The 12,341-nt window shown below is 40.9% G+C and overlaps 1 protein-coding gene across 1 annotated transcript in view; it reads right to left on the bottom strand.

The window, feature by feature from the left end:
- Nucleotides 1-12,341, bottom strand: part of PIK3AP1 (phosphoinositide-3-kinase adaptor protein 1) — a 34,131-nt gene that overhangs the window by 3,089 nt on the left and 18,701 nt on the right. The window contains exons 5-14 of the mRNA XM_064716254.1: nucleotides 11,613-11,755; nucleotides 10,338-10,470; nucleotides 9,460-9,656; nucleotides 7,084-7,273; nucleotides 4,646-4,741; nucleotides 3,953-4,132; nucleotides 3,118-3,180; nucleotides 2,246-2,451; nucleotides 622-694; nucleotides 134-289 (exon numbers count right to left, since the gene is read on the bottom strand). Of these exons, the coding sequence (XP_064572324.1) occupies nucleotides 134-289; nucleotides 622-694; nucleotides 2,246-2,451; nucleotides 3,118-3,180; nucleotides 3,953-4,132; nucleotides 4,646-4,741; nucleotides 7,084-7,273; nucleotides 9,460-9,656; nucleotides 10,338-10,470; nucleotides 11,613-11,755 (1,437 nt within the window). The remainder of the gene's footprint in view (nucleotides 1-133; nucleotides 290-621; nucleotides 695-2,245; nucleotides 2,452-3,117; nucleotides 3,181-3,952; nucleotides 4,133-4,645; nucleotides 4,742-7,083; nucleotides 7,274-9,459; nucleotides 9,657-10,337; nucleotides 10,471-11,612; nucleotides 11,756-12,341) is intronic.

Genomic DNA, 12,341 nt, shown 5'->3' with positions numbered 1-12,341 from the left:
TTTGGGGTGGCATTGTCAGTGCTGGGATTCAGGAACAGAAGTCCTGTCCCCTGGGTTGACCCCAGGGTAAGGCTTGGGAAGTGTGTTCCATCCAGCTCTCCTGTAGGGACGCTGATGCTCATAGGTTGCTTACTTGTTGTGCTGGATGTGCTTTCTGTTTTCCAGTCTCCTCGTTTTAACTCCCTTTTTGGTGGAAAAAGGTTTTTCCTGGGTGTGTATTCATATATTCCACATTCTGGTTTCCCCAAAGTATTACGAGAATGTCGAATGGGTACTGTAATTTCCAAATCTGGAAGGGAAAATGAACAGCTCAGAAAGATCTATGCAATTACAGCCTCCAAGAGACAGTTTTGCACTTAAGGACAGAGTTAAACACAATTGCATAAAGACAATCAAAACTGTGTATGAATGAATCAAGATGTACTCCACAGATGGGGACATCCTTTTCTTGGCTGTGAAAATAAGCAAAGCACTTTCCTTAAGTTTTTGACAACTGGCACATGGATGTGCGTATTAAAATATCACAAAACCACAATACACATGGACACACCTGCTTGAAGAGCTTGTTAATATGGTTAGCTGTTTCCTTGCCAGAGAATTATCAGAATCAAAGACTGTTACCTGCACTTTTGTCTCTTTTTTGCTTCTCCATTTGCCTCCTGGTTATGCTGTCTCGTAGACGTTTCAGATTTTCCTAAAATCATCACAAGATATTCTTTTCAGGGCTTTGGATAAAGAAAGATGAGCAGCTTTCTGACAAAACCAGTATTACATTTTTGCTAACTTTGCTAAAGTTTATATATAAAGTCATTATATTTTAGCTAGACTTGCTTTGCAGTCAAGCTGTAACAAAGCTTGCTAGACCTGGCTGAAGTCCAAACCATGTCAACAGGTTTTAATCTATTCCTTTCAGAAACCCATGTGTGCCTTTCAAAAGCCAAGGTTTTTTTCTGATGTTCATTATGTATGTTAAGGTCAAGTTCACATATGGGCAGTTGCACATAAGCAGCAAATTGGATTTAGAACTCTGTATTTTCTGTCTGCACTGTGACACTGGCACAGAAAAATGACCCACAACCAAGTAACTGCACTGTTCTTTCTGTACCAATTAACAGATTATTGTGACTGCAGGGACAGAAAGGGCTCCATGCATCCCACAGTGTGAGGTACAACTCAGAATTCAGGATATCCCCAATGAAGAAATGTAGCTGGAAGCAAAGACTTCACCATTGTGAAGCATATTACACCTTACAGTACAAAAAGGTAGGGGGAAAAAAGACAACTTTTTTCAGCAGGGAAGTCTGTACAGATCTGGGAGGAGGAAACTCCTGAAAAGCAGAGGAAGGAACTGCTGTACCATGAAGCAAAATCCAGAGCAGAGACTTTGAAAGCTGCTCATGGCATGGGGCACAGAGCATGCCACTACATCTCTTCAACATCAATTTACTCAAGTAGCACTGTGTTCTTCTCTGGGAAAAGAAGGGACTGTTTCTGGGTAGAGAGGACCTTTCCACGAGGAGAAAAGCTTTGCCTCTTTTGGAAGTTGTCAGCAAAATGTCACCCACTGGAGACTAGACTGCCACAGCATGAACAAAAGGCTCCAAAAGAAGCAGGCACTGGTTTTAAAGAGGGAGCCAAACTCTAACTTGAGAATGAAAATGTTAAACTACAACTGATAGTTCCACCAGTCATTATGTCACTGCTGCCAACTGACTCCCTCTCTTTGTTTAGGCACCCAAACACTCTGCTTTTACTAATGACTATTGCTAGACCTTGCCCAGCTGCAAAGAACAGTCCTGTAGCCATCAACAAACAGTTGGAGAAATCAGATCATCTACCAGCTAGGGCTTTACAGCCAATACATCATCTGGGACACATCTGGGACACTGATCTCAAATGGATGAGAGCCAACAAGTTAAATGTTCATCACAGAAGTCCCCTGCCAGCAGGTAGGTGCTAGGTGACCTCTAGAAAGGTGATTTGGCCAACTGGATTTGATCCAATTCCTTGTATACAGATCTTCAAAAGCTGACATTATTACTGCAAGACAAACAGATCTGTAAAACTGCTTGCTGCTTACTGGGAACAGCCTTCCCATGGCAGGAGAGAACTCTGCTAGCTGGGGGGGACTGTGTTAGCAGTCTTCCTGCTCCAACCAGGAAAAAAAATGTACCCGTGCTGAGAAGCTTGTGATATATACCTAGAGAGGCAGCTGTATTTCCTAAACAGTAGCCTAAGTCTGTACCTGCTGGAAGCGGAATGATTCTGATCTCTTTTTCTGGTTCAGTTGCCACTCCTTAAAATGAAGTACAGCTTCATCCACAGTGAGGATGCCCATTTTCACTTGCTCCTGTAATGTAATCAGCTGCCGCTGACCTGGGGTTTTCATTCCAGCAAATGGATCATATATACTTGATTGAGACAGGTCCCTCACAGGCCTGACTATTGTCTCTGAGGAGAGAACATCAGCAAAAATATTATTAAACTTGTGGATCTACCTTCCTCACTGAATACAAAGAGAGCAAGTACCCTTGATCCAGCAGACATTTAAAATAAAGAAAAAAAGAGGAAAAAAAAGTATTACAGACTGAATGTTTCCTAAGTGTTTTCTTCTTAGGCCATCCTAATAATTGTCACGTCTAAAAGCCCAGCTGAGGGGTAACATTGTCCACAAATATATCCCAGGGATAAGCTCTGCTCTTAAAAAAGTAATTTAAGTAAAGAGCACAAAACATATTCCTTAAAGCACCTGCTTCCTCAGCAATTCACAGAACAGTGCTTTTACCTTAGCAGTCACAAAGCTAGATTCTATCTAGGTAATCTATGTAGTTTAAGCCCAGAAACTGAAAACTCATTCCACTGATGCTGGCATTTTCCAAATCATTTGTAACATAAAGAAGAGCTCCCCAGACAGGAGATGTGCTCCCCTCACACTCTGCACTCATAAAAGTTTCAAGTGTCACAAATGGTCAAAAAGATTGGGTCATTCATAGAGGACTGTTATCCCCAGAGCTTTGCAAAACAGTCTATTCTGTCATATTTCACACAAATGAAGCTACCATAACAGATCTGCTTTTGGATTACTGAAAGGATTTTCAGGGTGAACTTCTGCCTTACCTTTCTTAACCCTTCCTCTAGGGACATAAAGATTCTCAGGTCTTTGAGCCTTCTGTGCAAAAACTGCAAAAGAAACATTCTTTAGATACTGAAATCCATCTCATGAAGACAGAAATAGCAAGGATGAATACAGCAAGCATACACAATTCTGCACTGCCTTACAGCTTCTGTTACCCTTCTCAGTCCATTGAAGGAAACAAAGATTTGTACAGCAGAATTTCCTTTCTATTGACCTCAAAGAATTTAGCTCAGCCACCTCTAAGAGAAATCTGGACATGATTTCTCCTTAGCTCTGTCACAGCGGGAAGAAGTCACAGAAATTACTCTCTCACATGTCATTGTGGTTCTTGTTAGAATGGAAAGCTTGGTCATATATCATGAACAAAGCTGCCTAATGAACTAGGAGGAACAATCTTCAATTTCAATAAAACCCCACCTCAGAGGGAGATACTGAGGTATAAAATCATGTCCTAGACAGATGCAGTTGAATCAATGATAGCATTACAGATCAGCAATGTCTCAATTTGTTAGCTCGATTGTGTCCTTATATCAGGAGCTTTCCTACTTAGTTGGACTTGTTTATACCATTTGGGGTTAATCTGTCATGCTACTGCTTTCAGGAAGAGCAAGCTTAGGCCAAGATCTTGGGATATAACATCCCCACATTTTCAGAGTAGGCAAAAGATGAAAAAACAGATATGAAATTGGATCCCAAAGGTAACTTGACTCCAGAGTCAAATAATCCAGGGATCCTGGCATTTATTTGGCAACTGGAGCCCATGTCAATTGTATCCTACAGTTTACTGGTCTACATTTCCACTGATAACCAACTCACTTTTGGAGATGTACAGTTCATTGTCTGGCTGTGGAGAGCTAGATTCTGGTCTTGGAACAGGAACTGGAGGTCTGTTAGCCATTTCCTGTGGAAAAGGGTCTTGTTCCACTGAGTAATACACGTCTTCACCATACTGCTCATGACCTCCTTCCTCAGAATCTGGCACATCCATGCTACCACCTACAATGAAGCAGAGTTTGTAAGAATAATAACCTGGCCACTTCACTGAGCACTGGTTCCCTCCAGATGCATTATGTACCACATTCTTACCAAGCTGGTCATTTCAGAGCCAAAACAACCCAGTTTTGCAGTGCCTTAGATGTACCAAAGACCTTTATGACAGGACTTGATAAAGTCATTAACCTCTAGTAGCATGTAACTGCCACTATGCCTGTACCATCTCTTTAGAGAAATAGTGAAAAATCTCCTAACTCTCCTTAAGAATTTGAGCAACAGTTAGTTTAATTAATTTCAGTTAATTAACGTACTTTAATAGTGAACAAATCAAACAGACCAATGGTTTCCAAAAACTGTGTGATGGTCTACAATGTACTAAAGAGAATTAGTCCTTTGTCTGAAAAAAGCTAACTATGTGGGCTATCTTCTATCCCTAAGAGATCATGAAGAACTCTCTGGTTCTGTTTAATTGCTTTAACTGTGCTACTGCCATCCTTCCCTCAAAATAGGTCTCACCTTCTAAAAACTTGCGGAGCATTGAGTCCTTTGTAGTTAAAGAAACTTCATCTCCAGCAACTGGAGTGTCTGGTTTGGATTGAAGCATCTCTACATCTGAAAAAAAAAAACAACCCAGAAAAATGAACCTGTCAATTATATCCTTCAATACATGGAACAATGTAATATGACATAATGAACTGGACCTTTACTTTATGGCGACAATCAAAGCAGCTGGACAAATGACCAGACATTCTCCTTGAAGAAGGCTTCTAAGTTGCTATGTTCAGTCCACTCTGCACAAATTTTTTCCAGCTGCCTGATGCTTACACTTGAGGGTGACTAACAATCCTATTGAGAAGTTCTGACAAGGCTTCAAGCAGGCATTGAGTTTTGGCTATTCTTGAGCGTGTGTTGGCCAGGTGAAAGTTTTGACCTCTGGACATTGCCCCAGAGAGGAAACCATGTGCCTTGGAAAAACAAGACATTAAAGGCAATTTTCCCATGACACATAAGATAGTGTTTATTTTATTTATTGGAATAAAGTCAAAACAGTTGCCTGAGTTAATTACTTGGATCTGGAAAGTGTTTACAGGGTCAGATGATAATTCAGCATTGAGAAAGGACTGACAGCAAACAATAAGATACTTTGTTAATTCAGTGTTTTGACATAAAGAATTCTGATTTTAAAGAAAAAGGTGAGCCTCATCATAACACTAATACTAATCTTAAAACTAAAATAAAATGTTAGGTAACCATATTCCTAATTATATTAAAAACAAGAGTGATATCAATGGATTGCTGAGGCTTATTGATATAAGTGAATTTCAGTGAGAGTTTGCCTGTGTGCTGGTATTCTAAATGATATTGAAACACTTTCACTTTGAGAGAATCAATCCAAGTGCTGATAATTGCAATTTAAACTTATCTGTTATGATACAGGTAGATTATAAGCACTGTTCAGACAAGTTGTTAATATTCTTCAGGCAAAGTCTAACAGACCAGGTAAGGAAAACACAATTTCAATAAAAGACTCCTTAATGGAAGGCAGCAGAGCTTTGTGTGCAGAAGCAACACACTAGAACTCCAGAAGAAGCAGGAAAGAGAGGCTTTCAGAGTCCAGTTCAAAAGTGCTAAATTACAGGGAGCTCAATTTGCAAGAAAATTCCATGCATAGTTTCTGGGAGATCTGGGCATTTCAGGCCTGGAAGAAGGGGAGTTTGGCTTAGTAGTGTTGAGCCTGTTTTCTAACCATCACAGGCTTTGTCAATCAACCTCATTCAGAGGTCACTGATTACCGGCAGACCTACCAAGCATCTAAAAACTCTCATCATTCCTGCAAACAAGAGCAGCTTTGTTCCTTGCCAGTCCAACCTGATTTGCTGCTTATCTCCACCTGAAGACAGAATAACCCTGGTTTTGGTAGCAAAACTATCCCTGCAGTGACCAACAACACTTAGCAGAAAAGAGTTTATGATTTCAAGGAAAGAACCAACATTCTTCTGGACTTCATAAACAACAAAAATGTGTTTTATAGTATCATTTACTCTAAAAGAGGAGAAAACAGTCCAATATAGCCCATAAGCACAAGTGTTTCAAAAAGAAAGCTTTTCCCCTGAGGCAGCACACTTAAAAATTGCAGAAACACTACAAGTCCTTAAGTACCTTAAGGAGGTACTTAAAATATAGGAAGCTAAATTTTCTGCTTATTATGGGAATCATATAATAGATATCAGTGGGATTAAGTCAGACCAAACAGATAGGTGAGTAAGAACAGCAAATTAATTAACAGAGGTAATTAATTTGGCATTTTCAATTGGCCTCACTGAATATTAATGAAATAGTGAAAAATTTAAACATGTGCATATTTATCAGAATTAGCTCTTTATTTGTAGCAATAAACCAATCAGATTAGAATAATGATTTTTCACTTATAATCTTTTCGGTATACATATTTCTAGATCTTCACTTTCTTTTGTTCTCAAGCTGTTGCACTAGAATCTCAACTCTTGTTTTTCAGTTTCCCAGTTGTCAGTAAAATCACATCTGACAGTGTTCCTTTCTGTCAACATCAGTTCCTAGGTACCAGTCCTCAGGAGGAAAAAGCAGGACATTGTAGAAAATTTAGTCTCATTTCTATATGTTAATTTATTTGCTCAGGGTTCAGGGAGTCCTTAAAACACTGAAGAAACAGCTCTCGATCTTGTACACAATCAATTAAGAAAAGGTACAGAGCAATTTTGTCAGTCAGCCAATGATGGAACTGCAGCATAGTTTCCTTGTGGTGAGAGCAGAAAAGCTGTAACTGAGGAACTCCTGTGTGTGAGAGAGATGAGTATTGAGCAATCTGATCTAAACACACCTCCCATTGCAGAGGGCTTGGACTGGGTGAGCTTTAGAGCTTTTGAGCTTCCAACCCAAACCTTCCCATGATTCTGTAACTCTATGAATGTACATACAAAGATCTTCTGGGGCACCCGGGACAAATCCAGCCATGGATTCATAAAGCTCTTCATCGGAGCCTGGATTCAAGGAACATTTCATTAACAGATCAGTGGACAGGTGAGCCATGGACTCATAAACAGACTCATCCTCCTCGCCTTGCATCAGCTCTTCCTTTATGTGACTCTTTAGCATATCTGCAGTTTCCTGGAGAGGAAGGAGAGCAAAAAAAAAAAATAATTAAAGTCTCTTTTAAATAAAGAAGCTAGAGAATAAAAGCAAGCAAAAGATATCTCACTTTGTCATCAGTGATAAAAAAAAACAAACTCTGAAGACAGCTCATTCCCAAAGATTAAGGCTTCTCAAGTGACTTAAATCCCCACTACAGCTGTCTGGGTCAAACTTTTGAGATCTTTATTGTATTAATAGGTAACAAAGGTGAAACAAGGACTGCTGACACATTCTGAGTAGCCATTGCAGCCTCTCACCCCACCAATTTCATGTCCTACCCAATATCTGCAAAGTCCCAGAACATAAGCAGAGCTCATTCTAAAAATACAAATGTTTGTCAAAGGCTATTTTGGGGCACGCATAGCTAACCATAAGGGGGAAAGTTTATCACATGCAGAGCACCTGCAAAATAGCAAAGTTTTAGCTTTGATGTAGATTCAGTTTCAGTTTCTTGGCATTAGCAGCAGCATGTAACACCCAGAGTGGGAGTACACAGACCCTTTTCTGTGATATTAACAGGAAACCTCATAGCAGGCAGCAGTTCATGCAATACAGGCAACTTCTGATTCACAGGAGAGCAGAATCCTTTCTTTTGCATTTGCAACACAGAGCAGGGGGGAAGGCAGAGCTTCACCAAATCACAACACAAGGAAGCAAAAGGTAAAGCCTCATCCCATTCTCCTTCCCAAATTCCAATTATGTCACAAGCACCATCTTAACAACCTTAAGTTGCAATACTACAAGATACTCTTCCATTCCCAAATGCAGACTCATGGGCCCTCAATCCACAGGGCATGTGTGTCAAAGCTGTCTACACATGCTTCCCTCCACAGTCAAAATGTGTCAGGCCAATAGTTCACACAATGCTTCACAAAGGTGCAGAGGAACCTTTGCCAGAGAGAAAATCAGGTGAGTAACGGGGTTTAATGGGATTTTCATCCATACTAGTGATAGTAGTGACACTATTGCAGATGTTTGTGTGCTTTGTACTGTGCTGCACTGACAGTTCCAACAGGTCAGTGACGAGGACCTGCTCTTAACACAGCTCTGTCACTGTGCTGCTGGAGAGAACATGGGAGGAGCACAGTACTGCAATGAGAGGTTGGAAGGACTTCCTGCACATCTCTTACTTACCCCAATGCAAAGATTGTGATCTCACTATATTACAGTTTTTACAGCAGTCCTGATCTCACTATATGGAATGGCTTTTATTTAGCTCTAATGTATAATTGTCAAGAAGCAAGGCCCAAGTCCAAGAACTACCCATGCCTCCTAAATAGGGCTCAAACACTACAGTAACTGGCTGGCAGAACCATGCTAAAGCTACCAGATTTATCATCCAGCACTCAGACAATGTTAAGGACAATTAAACACAACTTTTCAACCTAAAGCAAAGGCAAATAGAATTCAGATGTGGTCAATGTGACCTGAGTCAAGGAGCTCCTTGTTATTTTGAAGGATACAAGCCAGAAGGAGCTCAAACTGAAATGAAAGGAGAAACTCTATGAGTACCCAAGTACTGCACAGAAACAATTGCTTGGTGCAGCTGGAGTCAGGTCCATGTCATAATCTGGAAAAGTCAGAGTGTATTTTCTGGGGGTGGGCTTAGCTCAAATAGAAATGAACTGTCAGTTGGGATCCCTGATAGAACAAACAGGGAATGGACAGGTATACCAATGCAGGGAGAAATGGGTATCAAGTCAAAGAGGCAGACTACACAGATCAGCTGTGAACAAGCTAGTAAGCAATCCTGCCTATACTAAAACTAATAAGAGAGCACCTCAAATTGTATCTTCCTAAACATATTCTGTTCCATATTATTCCCTAAAGTAAGCTGGATGAAGGGGCTCTTTCCCAAGATCAGAACTAGAAGAATGCAGTAATCACTAACCACATATCCTCAGAAACTTCATTAGATGGATGGAGGAATGGAAGCCAGCTTGGCAGTCTCTACTTCCATCTTACTTGCAAAAGCCCCAGGAATTTCCCTGGCTCCAGAGACACACCTAACCCTCTAGCCTGAAAGCTTGCAGTGTGGCTGGATGTCTGTGTACCACAAGACACTTTATCACCCCAGCACTCCTGCTCAGGTGACACTGAGTGCCAAGCTCGGTGCCAGAGCCTGGTGTGGGAGGCAGAAAGATGGCTCAGCTTCCCCTTACCACGTATTCATCAATGAACTGGCGCAGATCCTTAAAGCCGTGCTTTTCTGCGATGGTGTTTGGATAGTGGCCATACTTGTTGGCTACACTGTAGGCCTGCAGTGCTCCAGGGCACGTAAGCAGCAAGGCAGTAAGGTTCTTCAGCCCGTATCTTGCAGAGAAGTGAAGCAGTGTTGGCAACTCCTCATCTCTCTGATCTGTGAGAACAGGAGCCCATTAGAACCCAAGTTTTTCTCTAGTAGCAGCAGAGCCAGTAGGTGAGAAACAAACACAGCAATCACACAGAACAAAGCAGCTGGGAAATCCCTGGAAGTATATATATGGTTTGAAAAGCAAGCCAACAGCACAAATTACCTTGTGCACCTCCAGGCTTAAGTCCTATAACCTTTAGTGGGGAATATGACACTGTAATAGCTTAAATGCATGTAGGATCACAGATTTGCAAGGACTTCTTAGACCATCATTACAAAAAGACAGCATACCAACCCAACTACTCAGTGCCCACTGTGTATCTTAGAAGTTATGGGGTTTGGAGAAAAGGACTGGGCTGTGGAGAAAAGTCATGAGGCAAAAGAATAATGCAGAAAATCTGGGAGACATTTGGGGAGAACCATCTTTTCACTCTGGTATGAAGCTGTCTATATAGCAGCATCTGCCACAGTGCAGGGAAGTGAGAATGACAGATGTAACATAAAAGGGCCACCTGACTCAAATGGCAATTCCCTTTCTATAGACATCATCAAAATTTAGCTTCCTGGCTGAGATCCAAGGTTTTTGAGACAGTCTGTGCAGGTACCATCCACTGCAGTGTTAAAAGTGCTTCAAGGTAAAACAACTGATACAAAGAAAATCTATAAACCAAGTGTCTTTAAACTTACTTGCTGTCATATCTTCTTCTTCCAGCTGGTTGATTCCAAACAGGTGTAGACCACTAGCAGGAATGTTCTTCTTGAGTGACTCAGTCAATAGTTTGTCCAGGGCTTCTATGCTGTATGGCACAATTTTAAAGGCCTACAGATAAATGGAAAGCACTTTTGTTTAGTAGAATCTGGAGATTCAGTTAAGGTGAGATTTATATGGTGTCGTTATTATTTAACACAATCAGAAAACAGTAGGCACAAATACAAAAGGTAGGAATGTTCAGGTCAAACAAAGAACTTGGACAGCTTCCTGGTGTATAATCAAGCTCAACAGAGTATCATCAAGCTCAACAGATGAGAACTGTATACTCCACAAGACAAAGCACAATGAGAAAGTCACTCATGCAACTGGAAGCACAGAAAACTTGCTTCCTACTTTCTTGGCAGGTATACACTTACTTCTGAACGTGTCCAATGAAATATCACTCCTGCTTTAAGTATGCACTGGTCCATTTTGAATTGTACTCATGCTGAGCTCAGCTTTTGGACTGATTCTTTACCACTGGGAAACAGGCACACTCCCTAAGCAGAGGCATCAACCAGTACCAACTGCTACACAACTTGAGCTAAAAAGCAAGGGAAACACAGTCTCCCCTGCCCCAGGTATATTGATGACTAACAAGGCTGCTCTGTAGGCTTCCATTACATGCCAGATCAGGAACATGCAGGCAGGCAACAAGGCAACGCTGCAGAAAACTTGCTTGTGCAAGCTTTACCCCTCTAATAGGGTTCAGGTACCCCAGCTGGGCAAAACAGAATAGGAAAGCTGAGTGGCTGTATTGAAAAAGTGTTAAGAATCAGCAAATCCTTTTATGTTACTCTGCTTCGTCCAGCTAATACAAATCTTTACTACTATTTACTTTTTTTTTTTTAATAACACGTAGGTACAAATTCCAAAATGTTTCATTTCTTTATGGTACTTTCTGTTATATCAAGTTCTGTCATTCCAACCTTTTGAAGTCATCGAGGTCTAAATGTAGGTGTTGATTGACTGCATTTTTTTTTCTTAGTTTGATAACCTGACTCACCTTAGCCAGCTATGAGCTCCAGAGACAGAAAAAACAGCCATGCATTCAATAAAAGGGAATTTGAGAGTTAGGTGAAAATCCCTAAATAACCTTGCATTTCTTCATTTCAGAAGAGCTACTTCATGGCAAGCACTTTTGCTTATGCCTGTTTGTGCAGCCTCTGAAAGAGCCGGTTTCCAAAGCAGCCGATTGCTAAAGTCCTTACCTGGCACATGAACTGTACAGGGTTGGCTGCATTAGCCAACAGATTGCTGATTTCCTCCATGTCAGTATGGTAAGTGACACTTGTTTCTCCTACCATCAAGTCCCCTGAATATATCTGCAGGGTCACTGTCCCAGAGGTTAAATCTTTGAAAAGGAAGAGCAAAAATAACTATTAGCACAAACAACGGGCATGAGTTTGCATGACGTACTGTGAGGACAGGAGGAGTTTGGATATACCACCAGATGGCCACCAAAACAGTTTCTGCTATATTGAACTCATGAGAAGTCATGAGAAGAGTCAATCTTGGACCTCTAGGTAGGAAAGTACTTTGGAACTACCTTCTTTATGGCTGGGTCAATGCACATAACCTGCTAGGTCCTCTGCTACCAGTAGACTGGACCACTAATGTTAAAAGAACTCCACCTTGAATAGAAAGCCACACATCTCTCCACCCCTGGCTTCTCTGGAGCTGTCTATAAAGCCATACCATAAATACAAAGAGCTGGGGAAGAAAAGAAATCAGAAAAATCACTAGAGATTTTGCAATCTCTGTCAGCCTCACTAGACTCTGAATAAAATCCATGAAAAGGAATTCCAGCTTTGCAACTTTACCCATGCACAGGATTACCTTATACTTGCACCTTGGAGGTTCTTGATGTTTTGCTTAATATGCATTTATAAGTCTGAACTTTCTCTTTGAAACACAGATATTTTGAATCCCACTAAATT

The sequence above is a fragment of the Zonotrichia leucophrys genome, chromosome 6, assembly GCF_028769735.1.
Source record: "Zonotrichia leucophrys gambelii isolate GWCS_2022_RI chromosome 6, RI_Zleu_2.0, whole genome shotgun sequence".
Taxonomy (NCBI): Eukaryota; Metazoa; Chordata; class Aves; order Passeriformes; family Passerellidae; genus Zonotrichia; species Zonotrichia leucophrys.
The sequence above is the reverse complement of the archived record's forward strand: the minus strand, read 5'-3'. Positions and strand labels throughout refer to the sequence as shown.